This window comes from Polistes dominula, unplaced genomic scaffold, assembly GCF_049000335.1.
Source record: "Polistes dominula isolate Pdom_NZ unplaced genomic scaffold, Pdom_raw_medaka contig_16, whole genome shotgun sequence".
Lineage (NCBI taxonomy): Eukaryota > Metazoa > Arthropoda > Insecta > Hymenoptera > Vespidae > Polistes > Polistes dominula.
Genome location: NW_028301040.1, coordinates 6,579,510 through 6,606,157, shown reverse-complemented (window position 1 = coordinate 6,606,157; position 26,648 = coordinate 6,579,510). Strand labels below are relative to the sequence as shown.

The 26,648-nt window shown below is 26.0% G+C and overlaps 1 protein-coding gene across 4 annotated transcripts in view; it reads left to right on the top strand.

Annotated features, from left to right (window-relative positions):
* Positions 1-26,648, top strand: part of LOC107070583 (lachesin) — a 279,183-nt gene that overhangs the window by 237,890 nt on the left and 14,645 nt on the right. For 3 of the 4 annotated variants that reach the window (XM_015328917.2, XM_089174798.1, XM_015328919.2), the window contains one exon: positions 4,743-4,898. The exons of the other annotated variant lie outside the window; for it this stretch is intronic. In XM_015328917.2, coding sequence (XP_015184403.1) covers positions 4,743-4,898 — 156 coding nt within the window. The remainder of the gene's footprint in view (positions 1-4,742; positions 4,899-26,648) is intronic. 4 annotated transcript variants of the gene reach the window in all.

The window sequence follows — 26,648 nt, the reverse complement described above, 5'->3', positions numbered from 1 at the left end:
TGAACTTTTAAAAGATCTATTTATAATGTAACTGATCGGTCTTTTAATAAAAGATTCGTTTTCTTGCGATTTAATGCAGATTATAATCAATTTGATTTGTCGGTCAATTGAAAAGAAAATTATTACAGTAGAATTCAAAATAATCATTAAAAATTTCCAAACAATTATTATTGACAAAAATTTATCTGAAATCTTTGATTTCCTCGTTGTTTTTAATTATCTCTTATCGTGCCTTTTGGTTGTTTCTTATTTTTGTATTTAACCCTTTGCACTCGAAGTTTCTGCTATAGAGACAATAAATAAAATTAATAATAATATTAATAATTATATAACTAATATAAATATATATCGCACCTGGGAACGGGAACAATGACAGGATTTGGTATTTGCGGCAATGAACTTTCGAGTTCCTAATGCTAATTAATAATAATAATAAATATATAAAATAATAATATAATAATAATAATAATAATAATAATAATAATAATATATTATTTTTATTATTAATTATTAATTTTATTTTATTTATTTAATAAAAAAAAGAAAAACTAAAGCAAATTCAATTTAGTCTACAACATATCAACTATGACTTTACTTTGAATACTCATACATCAATTATTTATATATATATATATAATATGTGAATATGATTTTTCTAGTAAAATTGTTTTGTGAGTTGTTGATAATATATAAAATGAAAAATAAAACTTCGAGTAAAAACGGTTAATAACAAACAATTATTACACGATTTTAGTCATTTTATTAATTTCTTCAATTAAATCCTGAAAAGTTTTTGAAATGGTTAATTATTTTGTTGAAAAATCTAAAAGTATTCTTAAGAAGAAAAAAAAAACGAAAAAGAAGAAGAAGAAAAAAAAGATGAGGGGGAAGAAAAAGAAGAAACCACAAAGAAGACTAAGAAAGTGGATAAAATACGAGTCTACTTTCATAGGATTATTTCACGCGTGAAAGAAGGAGAGAAACTGGGAAGAGATGAGAACTTATGCGTATATACTATATATACATATAAAATAAATAGATAACAGTTAGTATATATACAGGTATCTAGTAGTATATGTATACCTACGTGTAAAAATATGTGTGTTTATGTGTGTTTATGTGTGTTTATGTGTATGGGATGGTTCGCTAAGTTCTGATATAAAGGCAACTCGCAAAAGAGGAGGCTGCGTATTGTTAAGCAGCCATCCGAAGACCAACTCATAGACAGAAAGAAAGAAAAAGAGAAAAAGAGAGAGAGAGAGAGAGAAAGAGAGAAAGAGAGAGAAAGAGAAAGAAGCACAAAACTAAGTTCGTCCCGCGTATTTAAACTTTTATTCGAAAACTTTTTAGTATCATTTCGCATCCTGCTGGATGCCGTGCGACCTTGCGTCCTGGTTGTTTGCAAGCCAAAAAGGAAAATGGCAAAGAGAAAGAAAGAGAAAGAGAGAGAGAGAGAGAGAGATAGAAGAAAAAAAGAAAAACACAAAAAAGGAGGATAGAAAAGTATTCGCAAAGGGCCTTGGTGTACGAAAGAAGAAAAAGAAGAAGGGACTTGTCCTAGACTTTTCTTCTATATAGAAAAATACATGCATATCTAACTCGCGCGTATGTATATATATACATATATATATATATATACTTACTTAAATATAGAGAAAGGTAATATATATATATATATATATATATGGAAAAGAAAATGGCGGATGAGAATCTCGAGATACTGGTAGTACTTTTTACTAGAATTTCTCTCAAGAATTTTCAGCGATACACGCTAGAGACAAACCCTCCCCCCCCCCTCTTGTGCCATAGTCTCCCACCCCATCATATTCCTCTCCTCTCTTTTCCTCTCTTCTCTTCTACGTCATACTCGCAAAAGATCGCAATTTGTATAATCCAGACGATTATGGGAAACGAGATAAGTGGAGCACTATCTTAGGCGGGTAAGATGCGCCGAGAGCGTATAAAAATATACGGGCCCCTTGTCGGACATCACACGTTGTGTGAGCTAAGTCTTTCCCAAGAAATACAATACAGCCCCCTGACTTTTAAGAATTATCGTCTTTCTCAAAAAGTTTCAATTTATTCTACCGTTTAACTTTGTTATATTAGTTTTCGGGAGTTAAACTGAATGAATTTTTTGTTTCTTTTCGTTTTCTTTTCGTTTTCTTTTCTTTTCTTTTTTTTTTTTTCTTTGTCCTTAAATTTTCTTTATTTTTTTTTATCCTTACAGCTTGCGAGGATAGTTTTTTGAAACTTCTTCTTCTTCTTCTTTTTTTTCTCACTCACACAGGTTAATCGTAGTTTAGAATTTTGTTCAACTTTTTCATTAATGTTGCATACGTCGACACGTATCGTTTTATATCATATTGATTGTTATAAAATACACAATTAAAATTATTTTCATCGTCATAAGTTTTATATGAGTTGCGAAATATATTGGGTGTAACGTCACTGACTATATTTATAGTATTTAACCCTTTGCACTCGAAGTTTTTTTTTCATTCATATTATCAGCAACTCAATTTTGATAGAAAAATCATATTTACATATTATAAGTAAATGATAATATGCGTATTCAAAGAAAAGTCTCATAGTTGATATGTTGTAAACTAAATTTAATTTGCTATAGTTTTTTCATTTTTTTATTTATTTATTTATTGTCTCTATAGCAAAGCCCTCGAGTGCAAAGTATTAATTGCTAGATATCTGAGGAATATATAAAATGAAAAAACATTCATGCATCTACTCAACAAAAAGTAATATGACGTTCACTAATGCAACTTCTTTGCATCGCGAAATCAAGATTTGGATTGTGAACTAGTTGTAAAAAAGAACAAAGGTTATTCGTAAAGATCGAACAATACCAAACGAAGGTAGACATTCCGTTTGATTTTCTCGCGCGAAAGCGTGCTTTGTCCGTTCGATGGGACAACGATCGTTGGGACATCGAATGCAACAAGTTGAACTTGGCTCGTTTTCAAAGAAGCTGTTGGAATTCATCAAGCTAACACGCGAAAGCTCGTTTTGCACCGTCACTTTTAAACGACCGATTGTATTCAATTCTTACCTTATATCCCGATTGAAAAATTATAGATACTTGGCTTTAACATTTTGAAAGAGATCAAACTACGACTAAGAAACCAAATTTTCTTTCAATTATTTTTACAATTAGATTTTATTTAGAAATAAAAATATTATATATATATAATATTTTATTAATATTTTATTAATATTTTTATATATATTTTATTACATATAATATTATAGTAATATATTTATTATAATTTTATATATATATTTTATATATTTTATTATATTTATTTTATTATACCCTTACATTGAGAGATAATAATTTTCATTAAAATAATATTAATTATTAACTTGTTTAAGTACAATTAATTTGTTCTTATCGATATATTTAAATATATAGAAATTAATTTTGAACACATTAAAAAAATAATGCACATTTTGCACAAAGACATTTTACTTACTTACTACAAATAATTTCTTTTTTCCTTCTTTTTTCTTTCTTTTTTCTTTCTTTTTTCTTTCTTTTTTCTAAATATAATACATTTTTAATTCTAATCCTTCTAAAAAATCCTTTACATACTCAACACTATATAATACAAGAATGAAACGATAAAAAGGAAAAAAGAAAAAACAAAGAGTTAGACCGATAACACTTATTCTCTCTCGCGAAATCTCTTCGATTAAACTAACACAGATTTACAAACTAACACAACAACAACAAATAAAACAACAGTAACAACAACTGTCAACAATAACAATGACAAAGACAACAACACCATCAACCAAAAAAAAAAAAAAACAACAAGAGACGATGATCGACCGTTTTGAAATGAAAAAAAAAGCCCACGATGGAAGCCGAAAAGATCGTCTGCCTGGCAGTCACGGACTCGAAGGTTTTTTTTAGCTGACAGAAGACAACGCTGACGCTCTTTAATCTCCGTTTCTCGCTAGAAAAAAAAAAAAAGAAAAAAAAAAGCTTCAACATCCATTTGAATACGTTTGAGTTCGATACATCGACGCGAATCCGGTTTGAATGCACATTGCACGCGACGGCCTTCTCTACGCGTCATGTAGAATAGTGCTGTGTAAAGAGAAATAATAAAAAAAAAAGAAAAAGAGAAAAAGAGAAAGAGAGAGAAAGGTGGTTGTGCATGTTGGATTATCGATGAACGAAAAGAAAAAAAAACAAATATATATATATCTATATACATAACACTATAGAACAAATGTTTAACATGTTAACACAACGATCAATCAAAAAGTGCAAGTATTAAAATAAACGAATAAAATAAGAGAGAAAGAGAGAGAGAGAGAGAGTGTGTGTGAAAGATAGACGAATATAATACCATAAATCAATATTTAAGATAATGTATTAAAATAAAGTTGAGAATTAATCAAACCAAACCAAAAATTAATCAAAAAAACATAAAGAGAGATAACTATTTATATATATATATATATACATATATTCTACACACGTACATGTTATACCATAGATAAATGTTCAGTAAAAAAACTAACACCTAAAAAGGAATAAAAAAAAAAAAGAAGAGAGAAATAGAGAGATAGAAAGAGAGAAAGAAAAAAAGAAAAAAAGAAGGTATGAAAAATCCTCTCCTAGAGAAGAGAATTGCACAGAAAATTTGTGCGCTTTAGTTGCGCGTATCCTATACCTGGGTCACACATGAGAAAAGGTCCTAATCTATTTTCAGGACGAGCGAGCACACCCCCACCAGCAAAAAGGCCGACCACCGTGTGGCCATCCTCGTACAACCCGTACTATCCGAAAAGGACGGAAAGACCATCGCCACCGAGCGAAGAGAGGGTCGACAGGCCTGAACAGAAACTACGTGGTGGTTACAGTACAGGTGAGGCTTTCATTCTCTCACCTGACCTCGTACACCCTTCCATCTTTTATCTCTCTCTCGCTATCTCTCTTTATCTATCTCTATCTCACTCACTCACTCACTTACTCACTCATACATTTACACACGTTCACTCACGTATACTGTTTCCTTTCATTTAATCTTCCAACATTCGGTCCATTCATGGAAATGTCATTTCTCATCGTCAACCATATTTCTTCTCTCTCTCTTTCTCTCTCTCTAATCCACTTTCTATCTCTCTCTTTCTCTCTCTCTCTCTCTCTCTCTCTCTCTCGCTTTTATAAAATATATTTGTTTATAATTTTAATATCAGCTTTTATGTATTATTATATTTGAAGCTTACAGGATTTGATTTGATTACTTGATTTACTTGTTTAACATTTGTTACTCTATAGGTATCTATATATGTATGTGTATATATATATATTATTATTATATTGATCTTTTTCTTTGTTCCCTCTTTTACCTTTCCTCTCATCGCAATCAACTCTTCTTTTTCTTCTTCTTCTTCGGTTCTTTTCATTCAAACAGTAGAACATTTTCATCCAAGCATCACCTCCATCCTCACTCTCCATCTCGTTTTTAATTTTCTTCGAGACCCCGAATCCAAATTATGCAAGTTCAAAGAAAAAACTCTAAGGATGAGACGAAACTCAGGGGAACTACATATGTATATATGTATGTATGTATGTATGTATGTATGTATGTATGTATGTATGTATGTATGTATGTTAAGAGAGTATATATGCGAAGTTAGTTCACTCTTATTCGTTTCTCAGGGCGCGTTTTCTGGCTCTCTGTGAAATACACATGGTCATTGTTCCTTTTTTACTTTTTTTTTTCGTTTGACAAAACTCTTCTCTTCTCTACTCTTCTCTTATTTCTCCCATCTCTTTATCCCTTTTTTTGTCTATCTCTTACTATGTCTCCTCTTAAGGTATACCATCCGTTTACCAGATAGATCGAAACGCAACGATCCGATATCGTTTTCTCTCGTCTGACTACTACTACTATCGTTCCACTCTAAGAAGAGCACGAACGTTATCCTTTGGAAGGATAATCCTATCATAAGATTCCTCTTAGGATCACTTGGCCTTGGATAGCTAGTAGTACTATTCCAACAGTTTGAAAATTCGCTAGCTTTTCATGAGTCAGCGATAGATCGATCTAACACAGCTGTTATACGAGCATACATTACATTTTATTTATCTATTCACCAATTATTTTCTAATATTAAGGCATTAACTTGATCAGATATTCATCGTTTTACATCATTATTTTCAAAAGTCTACGCGATAAATCAATTCAATTATTTATACGAGTAAAACATTACATTTTAATACATAATCCAAATTATTTTGTAATATCAAAACATGCATCAAAATAAACACGTCATGTAATTTTCAAAGAATCACCAATAAATTGATCAAACGTTATATGAACAAACGTATTACGTTTTAGTATATAATCTTAATTATTTTGTAATATTAACATATACATCATCTCAATTATGTTATATCAAATTTGTAAAAAATCAATACTACATGATGATTAGATTCTAAACGATTAATAATACATAAGATTTTAAAAATAATTTTTCTAATTACTTTAGTAATATCAAAGCAATATCATATAATTATCGATTGCATATATATAATATGATAGAATATTTGCATTTGTTCAAAATATGGTACTACAAATTCTCTAGTTAAAGCCTATCAAAAGGACGTATATTTAGCTATTTCGACATAACGACACAAACGATTTCAAGTACATGCAAGCTGGTATAGAGAATTTAATCCCTAGAATGATATTAGAGAACGATCCTACTATAGCATTTCCCATTGACTTTCATTCATTAATGCTCGTTATCCGTGCAAATTTCATCTCCCGTTCTCTCTCACTAGCTCTCTCTTTCTAAAGTATAGATTCAAAAAGTATGGTTCGCGATCCACACATGTCTTTCGTTAAATATTAAAAATAAAGAGTAGTTAACGTGTTCATTCATTAGGTAAATTTTATTTGTCGAGAATCGCTAAATGAACAATTCAAAGTAAATTCAATTAAAGATCACATGAGAATTATTATTTTTGTTGAATTTTCCTCACCAATGCATATTTATTTATCTATATATATATCACATCCATTTGAAATTGTTTATCAATCAACTCTCGACAATAATTGCACTTTCCAATGGGTCACGAAAAATGATCGTTTTCGTAAGTGGATCTCGAACCATCTAAATTTGAAAAGCTTCATTCTTCAGAATTCGAATTTTATTATTTTCAACGTCAATATAACAAGGATGATATAACAATTCAAAATGAAACGACTCGTTGTCGATGTCATATATATATATATATTTCATTTTATATATGTATATAGACATATAGATTTTTATAAGTATTTATAACATTAACAAGAGTTATTGCTAAATATTGATGAACACGATAATAATGATCTAATAAATAATACTGATAATAGAGGTACAAAGATGTAGGCTGCGAAATGACACGTTAGATGAGTAAAATGTAACACAATATATAGAACTCTTTATTTTTTTAAAGTAGGTCATCACTCCGAAACTTTTTCATAAAGAAATAATGGATCCCTCGTACTTTTAACGAAACAAAAAAAGAAAATAAAAAGTATAAAGTTAACAAAGAAAGAATAAAATTGCCTTCTCTTGTTCGATTTTAACAACTTACTCGTCAAACCATACATATATACATACATACATACATACATATATAATTCAACGTAGAAAAACTTTGCCTTTACTCGAAACGAAAAGATCAATAAATGATAGCTTAGAAGGCAAGAAAGAAATAAAGTATTTCGAAATGTCATCGATAGTAAAGTTAGAACACAGAACTTAAAAAAGAAATAAAAAGAAATAAAGAGAAATAGGAAAGAAAGAGAGGAACAGATAGAATACTACTCCAATTCTATAAGGAATATCGCAATGCAAGTTGTAAGAAGCAAAGAAAGAGATACGTAGTATCAGTTCGTTTTATTTGTGCAATGGGACGCATTAAAGGTGCAAGGATAGAGTTCCTTTAACGTCATCCCTTCCCCCGTTCGTTGTTCACTTCCATGTTTTTCTTAACCTTCACGTTTGTTTTCTTCTCGACAAGCACAACCAACGTAAGGGTGAAACATAGAACACCCCCCATAGCAATCCTCGATCTATCTTTTTATTTCTTTTTCGTTTTTTTTCTGTTTTTTTTTTTCTTTTTTATTATTTTTTCTTCTTCTTCTTCTTCTTCTTTTTCTTGTTCCCTCATATTTTTTTCTTTCTTTTTACTGCGCACATTCCCGCTGTGAATATCTAATCTAATAAAATAGTGATATAGTAATGTTTTCTATCTTTTACAAAAGCTAAAAAGAGAAAGGGAGAAAACAGTAGTCGTTGCAAAGCAACATTTGCGTGTTGTGTGTGTTATTTCTATGTATGTATATACGTGTAACGGATACGATTCTTCCTTACGACCGGCTGTTGCAGCTGCAACTCGGACAAATAAAGGATATACTTTTCCGTAAGAGCAGGATACCCGAAAGAATCTCGAACCGTAACGTCTTAACATTACGAGAGAAAAAGAAAATGAGAGAGAGAAACAACACGAAGAACATTTTCCTTTTCTTTTCCTACCCTTTTTTTATTCTTTACTCTTTTTTATTTTATCTTTTTTTGTTATTCATTTTCCTCTTTCAAAAACATTCGCTTCGAGAATGCGAGGGGATCGTTGAACAATTTTTTCTTTCTTTTTTTCTTTTTTTTCTTTTTTTATTTATTTATTCTTTCTTTCCTTTCATTTTTCTTACTTTTATTTTCTAAAACTTTAAATGGAATGCCTCTTATATGTGGTTGAATATAACGAGTTAAAATGAAGAATAGAAAGTATCATCGTTTTGAAGAAAGAATTATCGTTGACTATTAAAGTTCAACAGGCAGTTGGGATGCGATCAATCGGTGCCAAAGTATTAACATAATTTAGCAATCTGTCGCATTTATTTGCCATGGAAAAAAAGTTCGAACATAGATGATCTTCCTAACAGTCGATTTAATCTCATCTTTCTTGAGATACTCTACGATAAAGGTTAAAAACAATTTAACCGTACATTCGTGTCAATTCTTATTTTTTGACTATTTTTATTCCTAATATTGTTTTTAATATTGCTTAATATTTATTTGTTATCTATTATGTCTAATATATATATATATATATATATGTATTATATTATTTATAATATTTTATATTATATTGTAATTCATAATATCTTATATTTTATATTATATTATATTTTATTTTTATATAATTTATATTATACTATATATATAATACATAAAATAATAATACAGGAAACAATAGAAAAAGTAAGGTTGTGTCGTATGTAAATTAAAATAAATAATTAAATTAAAATACGACACCAACTACTGAATAATTAAACAATCTAGAGACCTAGATAACCATTAAATAATAAATCCTTAAATTAGCAATAAAAAATAAAAATAATCGCGATAAAAACTATCCTATGTACTAAGTTGAACAAAATCGCACAAAATAAAAAAATTTCATTAAGATCGGTTCAGTAATTTCGAAGTTCATTGGAAATCAACAAAGTCACACTGAATTTTTATATATAAAGATTTTGTTTAATAATTTTTATCAAAATTAACATTACAGCAACACATTTTATATTATATATTTAAATAATTATAAATTTCATATTTGTTAAATTATTTAATTTGATATAATAGAATGTAAAAAATTATTCTAAAATGAATAACTATGTGTAAACTCAAAGACGTGTAAGTTAACGCGATAGTGTTCCTAGCAGCTTACTTGAAATATGCATGCCCTCGTCCTTTAGCACGTTTAGCTAGAAATTACGTAGGAGTAACACGCGCTTCCTCTATACTACCATGTTAATATTAACTACGAGCCCTCTCGAACGTTATCCTGAGGTATCCGAAACTCCTCTCCGTTGGATATCGAAGCTCCTTGATTGTCTCGCTTTTAGGGGGATGTCTCACTTCCCTTCAACGAGTCACGTGCGCGTGCACGCGACCGTTAATATATATCCCTGCATGCGTGTGTAATTAACTACTACGTGTTCTCCATCGCCATCGTATGATTTCTATTGTCAAATGTTTTCAATTTACTAAATGTCTAAATATAATAATAGAAATCTACTGTGTCTAATAACGTGTATAAAGGCTGAAAAGTTCCAAACTAATCATCTTTGTGCAGAAGGGTGCAAAATTTTGGTCATAATTTTTCAATGGTTGCATTATAATGTGGACGATTGTAATATAGGATACTAATAAAAAATAATAGAATAGAAAAAAAGAAAATTAAATATAAATACAATTAATAGGCCTAAAACGCCAAACCTATCATCTTAGTGCAGAGGGGTGCAAAATTTTGGTCATAATTTTTCAATGGTTGTATCATCATGTGAACGATTGTAATATAGGATACTAATAAAAAATAATAGAATAGAAAAAAAGAGAATTAAATATAAATACAATTAATAGGCGTTAAATCGATAAAAAATGAAATCCAACCAATTAAGAAAAAAAGATAAATAATGAGTTGAGTGGTGATGTATAGAAAAAAAAAAAAGAAATAACTTATAAGAAAAAAAGAAAAAAGAGTTCTTTTCGTTTAAAAGATTTTTCTCCGAGAAAAATAAGGTAGTTCCTCTTGGTTGCATTTGCAAGTAACTAGGTATATAAGTTTAAGTCTCGTTCGACGAAAAGTAGCGAATAGCTAGCCCAAAGCTTGGCAACATCCGCAATAGTTTCCAGAGCTGGGGTGCAGTTTCTTCCTCGAAGCTCGTCTTTCTTCGCCATAGACTCGCCTTGGCGGCTCTTCTTTTCGAGATAAGGCAACGGTTAGTCGAGGGGAGGTTTAAGGTCAGGATAAGATAAACCTCATAGCTTCTACGGGAAACTTGGCAGCCATGTTGGAAAGGCGAACCACGTTCTGGCCATATCCTCTTGCAACTACGAACGATGCATTCTGTCCTTTTCTAGTTATATATGTATATATATATATATATATATATATATATATATATATATGGTAGATAGATAGATAGATAGATACACACACATATATATAACACACTTATACTCTTCCTACTCTCTCTTTCTCATTTTCTTCTTCAAATTCTTTAACTCTTTTATCATGTAATTCTTTATCTTTATCTTTTTCATTTTTTTGTGGGAGAATATTTAAAACAATAGGACAATTGTCAACGTGTTAACTTATTCATATTTTTATCGCATTAACATTTTTTTTCTTATATCTTTGCTACTTTTAATCATATATTATCACTATCTTTTATTATTATCTCAATAGTATAAGTAAATGAAATCTACGTTAACCTTTTAAAAAAAAAACAAATATTAACTGTATTTGATTTAAAAAATCGTTGTCTCCGACATATTTTTGCATTCGATATTTTTTCCATCGGTATGAAGATCAATTTCTGTGTTACCAACTATGGAATAAATAATAGTTAGGTTTGTTTGTTTGTTTTTTTTCTCCTACACAAAAAGAAATAAAATATAAAACGAGGGACTATTCTTTTCAATTTAAATATATCAATTACACGATAATTTTGAAATCGGTACTCGGAAAACATTGAATGAAATATGTTGTGAAAGAGATTAAATATTTCATTAGTCGGTCATCAATAACCACGGTTAACATTCTCCCCCTTTCTCTCCCTCTCTCTCTCTCTCTCTCGATAGTAGTCAAAAATTGACTAACGATAACGAACGCATTCACGACCGACACGACCGAAGTTTCACGCTTTTATGACTTCTGCGAAACGACGACTTCGCGTTCTGATCGCAAACGTGTATTTTTTTTTTCAACGTTGGTGGTGGTGGTGATATGCATGCACATTAATTTTACACGATTGCGACGTATCCGAAAGAGTTCATGTAACTTTGCCGCGTATACACAGTTGACTTTTTTATTCAAATATTGAGCCTCAGATAGTCGTATGGAAATAAAGTTAACCGGTAAAGCCCGTGGACGAGGTTCGATTTCGTTAAACGTAAATATTGCCCAAATGAAATCTAACTAAGTTCTTTCTAAATATTTATTTACCTTCGTCCTTTTTATATCTACACTTTTCTTTTTTTTACAATTTTTTATATCACACGGAATATAAAAAAAAAGAAAAACATGTGTGCATATCATACAAGTTAGAATAGAAACCTTTAAATAAACAAGTTTCGAGGAAAATTTATTCTATAATATTATTATAATATTATTTGTACTTTTAATTTGTAATTATTTATTTAATTATTTATTTAATTATAAAAATGCGCGCCTGTATGAATGCAATCCTCCAGACACACTTTAAAAATGTTGCTTGTGAGCGCCATCTATTGGGACGGAATTTTTTTGCAGTCAAAACTGTTTATACACGTATGTATGACAGATTGCCGACCTTTCAGGCAGAAAAAATTCCATCCCGACAGATGGCACTCACAAGCAACATTTTCAAAGTCTGTCTGAAGGGTTGCATTGATACAGGCGCGCATTTTTATAATAATTACAAAGAAAGTAAATAATAAAACACTTTTAAAAATGCTTGCAAATTAAATATTTTTATATTGTAATATATATAAATTATTTTTATAAAGTCGTATATTTTTAGAAGGCCGTTTCTTTCCCCCACTACTCGTTCGTTTCCTTTCCCTGCTACGAGTACATTCCGATTTCATTTTCCCACTAAATGACAGCGTTTTATTCTTTCAAATCACACCCATTCTAAAAAAGTTTTCACTTCAAAATTATCGTTTTGATTGTTCATTTCATATTTTTGTTTTGTTTGGTTATTTGTTATTGTTTTTATTAATTGTTTATGTATCTTACAAATGTATGAAACTAAAATAATTTATCAGTTTTAGTCAGTAAACACGTGAAATATGATATAATATAACGCATGTAATATCCGGATATTAAATTATTGATAATATTAACAATTACAACATTATATCACATTCTATTATGGAAAAAAATGAAAACGATTAGACTCTCTTTCATTCTTTTAAGAGGATTATATTTGGTGTATTAAGTCCTTGTAATTACCTACCCAAGAGATTCAAAGCTTCTAATAAACAAAACTTGTGGAATCCTTTGAGACAGTAAAGGATTCATATTGACTTTACTGTATATACCATTAATAGAAAATTTAACTTGTTTAATACATTAATGAACACTGATCTATTTATTATTTTATTTCATTAGAACAATATTCATATTTTTTGATATTTAAAATTGAAGATTATATTAAATATATTATAATATATAACTAATTGTGTAAGAGAGTAAATGCATTAAGGTTTTTCTTTTCTTGCAAATTTATAATGTACAAATGCAAAAATGCACAATAAACAATAATTGAAAAATAAATTCGAAATAAAGAATATTTTGCATATGTATTTTATATTCTTAACTTGCATATATTCGTTCAAAATATATTTTAAATGATCTATAGAATTTGTCTATAATTCAATGAGGTAAAATAATCGTTTGAGTGCTTTATTAACTGCTTGAAGAAACAAAAAAAAGATTCACCTGTTGCATGGTATCGACTATCGGATATATCCTGTCGATAGGCTTATCGAACTTTCTTCCAAGACTTTTCGCAGACTAAGAAAAAGTAGGTTTCATTATATACAGTGACTCGTGAGAAAATATTTCAACGCTTATCATGAAATACTCTTCCAGAAATATTATTAACATTATAAATAAATACGACTCTTTAGGTTATACAAGCAAAGTTTCAAATAAATCGAAATACATATGCAATGATAATGAATTACTTTGTTACAAACATACAACTATCTAAAGGTACAAAAGTATGTATTAAATATTTTTATAAATGTTATACCATATCTTATACCTCTACTGCAATAAATATTAATAATTTACAATTAATATAGTATTAATAAAATATTATTTATAATCAATTTATACAATCAGTTTTTAACGTTACAACAGAAAACAAATGCACTCCTCCCCCCCCCCGCTATTTATGAAATATATTTTTGGTATAGAAAAATTAATTTTAACTTCTGGAAATATTACGTATCAAATTTGGCAATAAGTTTTTAAGCAAAACAAGATATAAAATAATTCTTCTCGGATATTCTCTCACATCAGTATAAACTAAAAATGAAATAAATACAATTAAAAAAACAACGATAACAAAACCAAAAAATCACTTTTTCTAGTAAAACTTTATTCTATTGTATATATATACCATTCCTCGTCGTATGCAGATGTGTATACGTGCGTGTAAATAAAAATAAAAAAAAAAAAATGTATACACCCTTGTATCCTGGCATTTTTCTGGAAAGTCGTAAACAAAGGAGTTAGACCGTGTGGAACGTAACATTGTGCGAGCCGCACGCGCGTATCCTACACCATATATTCTCGAATATACGACCAAATAAAAGCTACAAATTGCTTCCATACCTAGGAACGAAACGTGCGTTTAACTTAACGCACTTGTTTCACCCTTGTTTTTCTATGTTTCTTTTTTTTTATTTCTATTTCATTGAACGCGTTATCTTTAAGATTTATAATATAAATTGACACGACACTTATAATATATACCCATAATTATGAATGTGGTTTAAAAGTCAAAATTTAAAAAAAAAAATTAGTTTATCAATTATTTCACACCACATTATTTTAAACTAAATAAATTCAATGTAATTTTTACGATATTGTCAAAAATGAATCGTTATACATAATGTTTGTTAATTTAATATTATATAAAATTCATTTAATGTTCAAATGTAATGGGCACATATATGGTTCAACTTTTTCCCACATATTAATAGAATTATTTTATACAAATAGTCTCCCATTCGTTTAAAAAAAACATTAAAATTTGATTTTATGCCATTATAAAATATTGCAATTTAAATGTTATATGATATAAATAATATGCATAAAGTTATATTATAAATTAAGTAAAAAAAATTTTTTTTAATTAAATTATAAATTATTATTATTCATATACTATTATTATTAATTATAGTAGTTATATTATAATATACTATTATTATATTATTGTATAGTAATTATAAAGTATTCTATAGTAGTTATTATTATATTGCAAGGATATGCATCACCATCTACGGTGTAACTAAATAATATAAAATAAAAGATTTTTTTAAATTCATACCCCTTAGTTTTAGTTATGAAAAAAAGAAATCAGAAAAATAAAATGAGGAAGAAATGTTATAAAGGACATAAAGAAACTTTAAGGGATGACGTCATCGTATGTTTTTAAATATGTACTTGGCATGCAGCAAGCTTCTGGGGTAGTAGTCAAACACCGGTGCAAAACGTGTTTTCTTTTCTTTTTTATTAGGTTAAGAGTCGCGCTTATTTTATTCGAGCGCGAGATAGTTTTCGGGAAAAAAAAGAAAAAAAGAAAAGAAAAAAATGAGAGAGAGAGAGAGAGAGAGAGAGAGAGAGAAGAGAATACTGAAAGCTCCTCGGTGAACTTTTTATCTTTGAAATGTAGCTCGAAAAACGTTCTTGTAAATTTATGTAGGACAAGCATTATGTCCAGTCTGTAGTTATCCAGCGTGAAAGGGATATGTTTATGTATGCATTACTTCTATGATTATATATACAAATACATGACTATTTATTTTCCTTGCATGGCTAAACCCGTTAGAATCGACAAATATATCGATGATTGTAAAATAACAGAAAGTTTAGTAATTATCGAAATGAACGACATCATATAGAATAAACAACGTGCTTAATAGTATAAACCGTATTTGGAATAGCTTGATTGAGAGTACTCATTAGTAATCCGTATTCCATTTATCCATGACAAAAGAATATTTATTACAATAATTTCATCCAATATTACATTGATAACATTCTGTCATATATTTCCCGATAAAATCACTTAAATTTAATATACTATATATATGCATTATAATAATCCTATTTTTATTATAAATTTTATAATTATTGTTTTAATTTTTTCTTTTTAAATTACTACAATTTCATAATATTTTTGTTTCAATATAAAATATAATTTTGTATTGAAATATTTACGATATTGTAAATATTGACAATACTGTAATTAAATATCTCTTAAATTCAAGTATTATAATGTACTTGCAAAATTTCTTCATTGTCCCTTGACAAAATCACAAAATCTAATAATTTGAATTCTTCATTAATCTCAATTAATAAAAGTTGAGCATTTAAACTACAAAATATACGTAGGAAATATTTTTGTTTCACTCGAAACGAAATATAAATTTAAATAAATATGTTAATAATAAAAAAATACAAAAAATATACTATATCATAAAAAAGATTTATAACTTCTTTACAACAATTGACTCTAGTAATATGTTCTCATAAAATCATCCCCTTATTGTCTCTAAAATATTCGAAATATATATATATGTATATATATATATATATATATATATATATATATATATATATATATGATAGATAAAAAATATGACAATACTTGGAGTACCAATAGCAATATGAAAGAAAAAGAGGAAAAAGAGGAAAGTGAAGAAGGAAATCGATGGGAAATAAATGGTGCGGAAAACTATACGACCACCTCGTGGCTCATTTTCTACTTTTCTCCACTCGGACAGAGTCCAACTTGATAGTAGTAGCAGGTTCTATTCCGTTTCGAAGAATCGTCCCTTTTTTCGATATCGATCTTTCGATTTATCTTTATACCGAACGAGCTTACTTGTATATTCTCTCTCTTTCTCTCTAGACAATTCGAAAACAAATGACAGATGCGACCTTGTTCCCTTCAGAGAAACGCTTTCGTCGTTCTCTCGATGTAAAAGAAGAAAGGATTTAAAGGAAATAAATTTTTCTATAAAAAAAAAAAAATAAAGAAAACGTACGATTCATTTTTTAAATTATTATGAAAAAAATCGTTTATTATATTCTCTATCATATACAGAAATGATTTACTATAGTCAAAATAATTATTTCTCTTAAATAAAAAATATTAAATTTCGTTGTAATTTAATCTAAATAATTTGTACACACGACACACAAAATATGCAACGTATAAAAAACTAATATCGTATAATCATATTATCATTATCATATTATATTTATCGTTATAATATTATTATCATGATTATACATTATTATTATTATTATTATTATTATTATTATTATTATTATTATTATTATTATTATTATTATTATTATTATTATTATTATTATTATTATTATTATTATTATTATTATTATTATTATTATTATTATTATTATTATTATTATTATTATTATTATTATTATTATTATTATTATTATTATTATTATTATTATTATTATTATTATTATTATTATTATTATTATTATTATTATTATTATTATTATTATTATTATTATTATTATTATTATTATTATTATTATTATTATTATTATTATTATTATTATTATTATTATTATTATTATTATTATTATTATTATTATTATTATTATTATTATTATTATTATTATTATTATTATTATTATTATTATTATTATTATTATTATTATTATTATTATTATTATTATTATTATTATTATTATTATTATTATTATTATTATTATTATTATTATTATTATTATTATTATTATTATTATTATTATTATTATTATTATTATTATTATTATTATTATTATTATTATTATTATTATTATTATTATTATTATTATTATTATTATTATTATTATTATTATTATTATTATTATTATTATTATTATTATTATTATTATTATTATTATTATTATTATTATTATTATTATTATTATTATTATTATTATTATTATTATTATTATTATTATTATTATTATTATTATTATTATTATTATTATTATTATTATTATTATTATTATTATTATTATTATTATTATTATTATTATTATTATTATTATTATTATTATTATTATTATTATTATTATTATTATTATTATTATTATTATTATTATTATTATTATTATTATTATTATTATTATTATTATTATTATTATTATTATTATTATTATTATTATTATTATTATTATTATTATTATTATTATTATTATTATTATTATTATTATTATTATTATTATTATTATTATTATTATTATTATTATTATTATTATTATTATTATTATTATTATTATTATTATTATTATTATTATTATTATTATTATTATTATTATTATTATTATTATTATTATTATTATTATTATTATTATTATTATTATTATTATTATTATTATTATTATTATTATTATTATTATTATTATTATTATTATTATTATTATTATTATTATTATTATTATTATTATTATTATTATTATTATTATTATTATTATTATTATTATTATTATTATTATTATTATTATTATTATTATTATTATTATTATTATTATTATTATTATTATTATTATTATTATTATTATTATTATTATTATTATTATTATTATTATTATTATTATTATTATTATTATTATTATTATTATTATTATTATTATTATTATTATTATTATTATTATTATTATTATTATTATTATTATTATTATTATTATTATTATTATTATTATTATTATTATTATTATTATTATTATTATTATTATTATTATTATTATTATTATTATTATTATTATTATTATTATTATTATTATTATTATTATTATTATTATTATTATTATTATTATTATTATTATTATTATTATTATTATTATTATTATTATTATTATTATTATTATTATTATTATTATTATTATTATTATTATTATTATTATTATTATTATTATTATTATTATTATTATTATTATTATTATTATTATTATTATTATTATTATTATTATTATTATTATTATTATTATTATTATTATTATTATTATTATTATTATTATTATTATTATTATTATTATTATTATTATTATTATTATTATTATTATTATTATTATTATTATTATTATTATTATTATTATTATTATTATTATTATTATTATTATTATTATTATTATTATTATTATTATTATTATTATTATTATTATTATTATTATTATTATTATTATTATTATTATTATTATTATTATTATTATTATTATTATTATTATTATTATTATTATTATTATTATTATTATTATTATTATTATTATTATTATTATTATTATTATTATTATTATTATTATTATTATTATTATTATTATTATTATTATTATTATTATTATTATTATTATTATTATTATTATTATTATTATTATTATTATTATTATTATTATTATTATTATTATTATTATTATTATTATTATTATTATTATTATTATTATTATTATTATTATTATTATTATTATTATTATTATTATTATTATTATTATTATTATTATTATTATTATTATTATTATTATTATTATTATTATTATTATTATTATTATTATTATTATTATTATTATTATTATTATTATTATTATTATTATTATTATTATTATTATTATTATTATTATTATTATTATTATTATTATTATTATTATTATTATTATTATTATTATTATTATTATTATTATTATTATTATTATTATTATTATTATTATTATTATTATTATTATTATTATTATTATTATTATTATTATTATTATTATTATTATTATTATTATTATTATTATTATTATTATTATTATTATTATTATTATTATTATTATTATTATTATTATTATTATTATTATTATTATTATTATTATTATTATTATTATTATTATTATTATTATTATTATTATTATTATTATTATTATTATTATTATTATTATTATTATTATTATTATTATTATTATTATTATTATTATTATTATTATTATTATTATTATTATTATTATTATTATTATTATTATTATTATTATTATTATTATTATTATTATTATTATTATTATTATTATTATTATTATTATTATTATTATTATTATTATTATTATTATTATTATTATTATTATTATTATTATTATTATTATTATTATTATTATTATTATTATTATTATTATTATCAGTATAATTACAAACCCTTGTACATAATACATCACTATAAGACTGTTTAAACCTAATTATCCCCTTCTCAAAGTCCTGTTAAACAGGATCCCCCTTATTTTCAACTACGCATCTCATTTTCCTACAAACCCTTTTATAATCCTCAACAACTCTCTAAACCAAACAACATCCTTTCCTAAATTTCCCTTTTCCAAAAATCTCTATTACTCGACATTCCAAAAATCCATCATCATTAACTTCATTTTTCTTGTTACCTACATCTGTCTAAAAATATGGTATACATTTTTAAATTATTTTTATCCAAATTTATGGCTATACATTTACAAAATTTTAAATAAAAATTAATTTTTCAACAAAGAAAAACACCTGCTGTATTTTATATATATATATATATTTTTCTTTTATTTAACTCATACTTTTTGTGTCCTTTGACAGCAAGCTGAGCCTAATAAACGACCAACATATAATGTATATATATATATATATATATATATATATATATATATTTTTTTTTTTTTCATCTATCTCTTTTTATCTTTCTTACTCTCTTTTTTCTTTTTACTCTTGAAATTGCACGTTACAAAAGATACATTTGTTCCGGTACTTACCAACCGACAGTTTGAAGGGACATCTCGGATGAAAGCAAGAAAAAGATGAGAGATAAACTGCTAGAATAGAGCTGGTGGTATCATAGTTAGTAGTATTTCACTGTTACAAGTACAGTATATATATATAGGAAATATCTCAATTTCAACGACATTTTCAAAAAAGGCTTAGACCGTCATAAAAAAGCATTTCGATATTTGACAACAACTAGAATTTGATGGGAAAACAACAACATTGGTACAATCATCTTCTTCCTTCTTTCTATTTTCTTAAAATAAAAAGAAACAAAAATGATAGAACACACGTATGAAAATATAAAAAAAAAAGAAAGAAAGAAAGATATGAAGAGAGAGAAAGAGAGAAAGAGAGAGAAAGATAGAAGAAACATGAATCAAGTCCAAGCACAAATAACTGTAGCGAATAGTAAAGCAAGAGCATGGTACATTAGCGCTCGTGCAATGGCGTAGTCTCTTGGTATATCCACACAACGAAACATCCTTCTCGTTATCCTCGTTGTCATCCTCCTCAGAATCGTTGTCGTCACCATTGTCGTAACAACGATCGATCCAGGAACTGCAATGCGAGCTGCATCAACAATGATGCTTATCGTGCTGTTACTGGACGATCGCTGAGCCAGCGAAATCGTACGTTACCAGCGCATAAATCGGCTTCTGACTCGCAAATTCACCTATATTTGTGTATGTGTATGTATGTGTATATATATATTTCTCCATTTATTCGAAGATGAAGGAAATGTATGTATAGTCGATTCGCGTGTATATATGCGTATATATACATATATAAATGTATATATAGTTATATAGATACGAATTTCAACGTTTCGCTGTTTCTTATTTTAGGGGGTTGAAAGATGAGAAATGAGAATTCTGCTTCATCTCAGCTTCATTAGAAATTCTAGCCTGTTCAATAATAAAATGCTTCATAAAGAAAAAAAGAAAGGCAAAATATAATATAAAAATATGTGTTATAAAATGTAAATCAGTTTGGATTGATTATGTAACTTTTTATTTTTGTTTTCTATTTTTTATTGAATTTTATAGTTTAGTTTTCTAAATCATTACACACACACACACACACACATATACACGTACAACGAAAATGTTATATGAAATTTTTTGAATCATATTCAATATATAATTATTATTACTAAATGAAAAAGGGATTCTTAAGAAAAGTGAACGGAAAATTTAGAAAAATGAGATAATAAAAGAAAGATAATATTAGTCGGATTAAATTTCTTACAGTGTTTGTCTCCAAAAGATAGACAACAAAATTTTCATTTTATAAGATTTATAGGACGGATCGTGAAAATGATGATCTAGAGATTGTGGAAAGGTATTTAACGTAAATCTCTCCCCCCCTATCCAATTTTCACGAAATCTCTCATTTATGTATTGTCTCACGTATTGTGTTCGACTCTAACACAAATAAAGTAAATTATCTCTAATCCCCTTACCCTCTTGATTTATCGACCTAAATGAAGTTTTACTAGATGAAGCAAAATAAAGTCAATTTTGTTAAAACGTAATATAAGTTGAGAAAAAAAAAACCAAAAATTGAAAAGTTGAAAATTAAGCGAAGAAGTAGAAAAAAAGAACAAAAAAAAAAGATTTTGTGTCAATAGTTTATCGCAAATTCATTCTATCACATATACGTTTATTCATATAAAAATCTAATAACAAAATCTTATTGTCTATGTGTATGAACAACAAATAATTATAAAAGTTTATATAAAAAGAAAAAAAGAAAAAAAATGTTTCATTAAAGTAAAAAATCTAGTATAATATTCTACTCCGATTTTGAAATGATCGCACAAGTAAAAGAGAACGTGAACTCCTCCAAACGATAAAGTTTAACCACGATATTAAATCCGCATATCGTACCGAAACATTATTGGATCCAAAGTACGTGGCTTTTATATAACGATAATATTAGCTCGAACCAGTAGCGATAAATGGCACGCGTTCTTTCTACGTGTTTGCTTTTCTATTTGTAATCATAGTATTATATATCAAGTGGAAAAGGGACCAACAAAGAATGTTTATTGGAATTAAAACAGTGTTCTCTGATAAAACACAAACTAAACGTAAAAGAATTTGTCCAAATATTTTTAATAATAAAATTAAAAATATTCACATTTATAAAATAATAAATAATCACTAAACTCTGATACATACCAAAACACAAAAATACCTGACAAAAACATATCTAAAAAAAAAAAGATGTCTAGGAAAAAAAGAAAAAAAAATACTATGAAAATAGAAAAATAACAAAAGGTAATAAAGTTAAAATATCGCACGAATGAAAATGATTCACATCCGTAATATACAACTCGTGTTAAAGAACGTTAAACATGAGGATCGTGTATGATTGTCGGGTACCAAAGTTGAAAGCATAAAAATCGTTGAAAAAAAAAAGAAAAAATAATATGTTCTCATTTATCCCCACTATCATCCCTAAGTATCCCTCCATCTTCTTTCTTTTTTTCTTTTTTTTTCCTTTTTTTTTACCGTGAGCAAAACTCAGCAATGTCCTTCGAACACATTCGCACATACCTAGTATACAGATTCGTCCTCGAAAAATTGTGCACTCGACTAGCCTAACAGCACTCGCTGACGAACGAGTTAGCGAATGAGCTCCTAAGCTTGGTGCCAGAATCCAAGAGTGTACTTTACGAATAATCGCGCCGTAAAACGTGACCCGAAACGCGTAAACCCCCACCCCTTGTTCCCTTTTTACCCCTTTCCACCGTTCCAACCTTCCTTACCTTTCACCCCCTCTCACAGAGCATACTAAGATATATCATATCTACAAGCTTTATCTTCAACAAAGTGGAAAAATGTTTTTACGCTTGAGAATCCTTCAAAGAGCATCGTGAGTGCTGATCGAAGCGAAAGAGAGAAAAAGTAAACGTCTCTCGATCTCTCAGCTTTTTTCTCTGACATTTGAAACACGCGTCTTCGCGAATTTCTCATCCCCTATATATATATACTTGTGGTTTCTTATTTCTTTTTATTTTTTTTTTTTGTTACTCTTTTAACTTCAAAATATTTTGACGAGGAAGAAATTAGGTGGTTACCTACTGGTAGATTCATTAACGTAATATAACTACTTACTTAATTATATTAGTTATAGTTATTTTTAATATCTATTAAAACTGTAAAGTTTATTTTCCAAAATTGAAATAACAAATTTGTGAATACGTATATATATATTATATATGTGCTGTTAATTAGGACAATGGACTGTGTCCAAAAATAAGAAAAATTGATTTTATATTTTATTGTATACTTTAAAAAATATTTTTCAAAAAGAATTCGCGTGCATCGTAAAAAGTTTATATCGTAAAAGGGAAAAAAGCAATTGCAAAGCAATCTTACTTTCTTGGCTATAAACTGAAATAAACTATATAACTACTGCTACTAAAAAAATATATAATATATTAAATAATTCTGATATAAAATATCAGAATCCAAATATCAATTTATTGTAATATATATTATATATATATATATATTGATAAGTATTATAAATATATTTACGTAGAAAAAAAAATATCATAAGTTAGCCCCCTAAAGGACCACTTGATAAAAACAACTTTCATCACCGTCGTAATATTTTTCTCTTCAAAAAGACTTCGCTCATATTTTATAATATTCGCTTGGATTCCGTATGGATTCGTATATAGATGGGTCTGAATGTGAAGGGTCAGAAGTTCCTAAGTAAGTAGGTAATGTCCTTCGTGTTTTCTTCCCACGATTTCCCAAAAGGCGTGAATAGCCCTTTTCTATTTATTTCGCTCTCTCTCTCTCTCTCTTTCTCTCTTCTTTATCTCTTCTTTATCTCGTACATATAAACGTGTATTATACTATACGTTTGAGGGAAAAGGGGTAGGGGTTTGGGATCTGAAGCAAACCGGATACAAATACCGTCTTTAGCCTCTGACATTTCTAAATATATATATATATATATATATACACTTACATGCGTACATGTAGAATGTAGAATATGTAGTATAGATAAGGAAAGAAAGATAGAAAGAAAGAAATGGAAAAAGAAAAGAAAAAGAAGTTGATAAATGAATGCGTGGTTGAGGTACGTGAGGTGGGTGGGAGAGGCGAGAATGTTATTTGTGCTTCGTGCTACTCGTTGGTGGAAAGTAACAAAAAAAGAAAAAGAGAAAAAAAGAAAAAAGGGCTAAAGACACCTTTGGGGATGCCGAAAGGGAAAAGATGTCGAGAAGAAAAGAGGAAGATCGTTGAAATACATCTTGATCATGAGATCGCGAACGTTTCTTTTTTTTCTTTTTGGTTTTTTTTTGTCTTCACTCGTTGAAAATCGTTCGTTTTATGTAAAGAGCTTTTATATCTCTCCTCTTTCCCTCTCTCTCTCTCTCTCTCTCTCTCTCTCTCTCTCTCTCTTTCTATCTTTTACTCTCTTGTAACCTATAAAATTAATTACTATTATCGGATAATGCATTACTATTGCTGAATTGTAAATCTATCGGTAATACTGTAACGCGTTGAACGATTATATAAAATGTTTTGGGTTGAACGATAAAGCGTATTAGGTTTCCCACGAGTTCATCGAATGAAATTTAATCCGAGATTATATTATTTACCTGTTCGTTCAATATTTCGTATTTACATTTCGCGTGTAATATTCTATTACTGTGCGTTAAAAATTTAAAGGAGAGGGAGACCAAAAAAAAATATATTTTCTATTCGAAATTTTATAAACTCTTTTTTTTTTATTGTTGTTTAATTTTTTTCCTCTACATTTTTTTGTATTTTTTTTTTTTATGAAACTAACAAAACTTTGCAGATATTTGATATACTACATATTGTTTGTATGTAACATTTAAATGTTACAAATATTTGTGTGTAGCACCCTTTTTTTTGACAAATTTTATGATAAAACAAAATTTTTAGTACAATTGTAACAATTATAATTATAAATTATTAAATTGCAAAAAAAAAGAAATATCAAAGGATAGAAAAGATATCGCTACAATTTAATAAAAACTTTAAATTTTCATTTAGTTGAGATTCGCAGACATTCGAAAAGAATTTTTGATTGAAATCAACTTGGTCGAAACACGAAAGGGGAGAAAAAAAAGACCTTAACGTTGTCTGGTCGTTTACATTAAAATTCAGCCGTCACATACTTTGGTACATGTTCGAATCTGGGTGACGTTTCTCTTTTTCACCCTTTAACCTTCCTCCCTCCTTCCATCCCTTTTCTACATACTTCGAAAGGATTTTTGCTGCTGTACCAGTAAAGTTAAGCTCGCTTGCTTTTGCATTCAGTGACATTCAGCTCGTATCTGAAGCTACGTGCTATATGAAAAATACATAATTCTTGGAGAAAAGTGCGAATAATAGCCGTATCACGTCCCACCTGCTCGCGTATCGAAGTATCGTCGTCGATATTTTAAGCGAACGAGAGAGAGAGAGAGAGAGAGAGAGAGAGAGAGAGAGGACACAGAACCCCTATTTTATTTTTGCGATATAATACTCGACTCCGTGTCGTCCACGTCGCTTGACATATTGGACGTGATAGGGTGTAATCCGTTATGCCAGGCTTTGAGCTTGCAAACGGAGATCTAAAGCTTCAATCATTCTCTCTACCTTCTTCCATATATGTATATAATATATATATAATGTAACCCCCTGTCTCTCCTTATCTCTATCATCTTTCTTATATAAAATAAAAAAAGAAACAAACAACAACAACAACAGGTTATCGTTTACACATTGATAGTTATCTTTGTGATATCACTATATTTTGTACTATCTCAACGCTTTGTTAACAAATACGCTTTTTTTTTTTAAGTAGTAGAAATTTGTGATATATGTTAGCTAAAGATAGATCTTTGAAAATTATATACGTTGGTTTAGCTAATTATAAAGATTCTCACCTTATAATTGGTTATTACAAAAGTATTCATAAAATGGACATTTAAAAATTAGATATGAAAAATTTTAGTTTGATATTATCTATTAAAGTATACTCATAATAATTAAATAA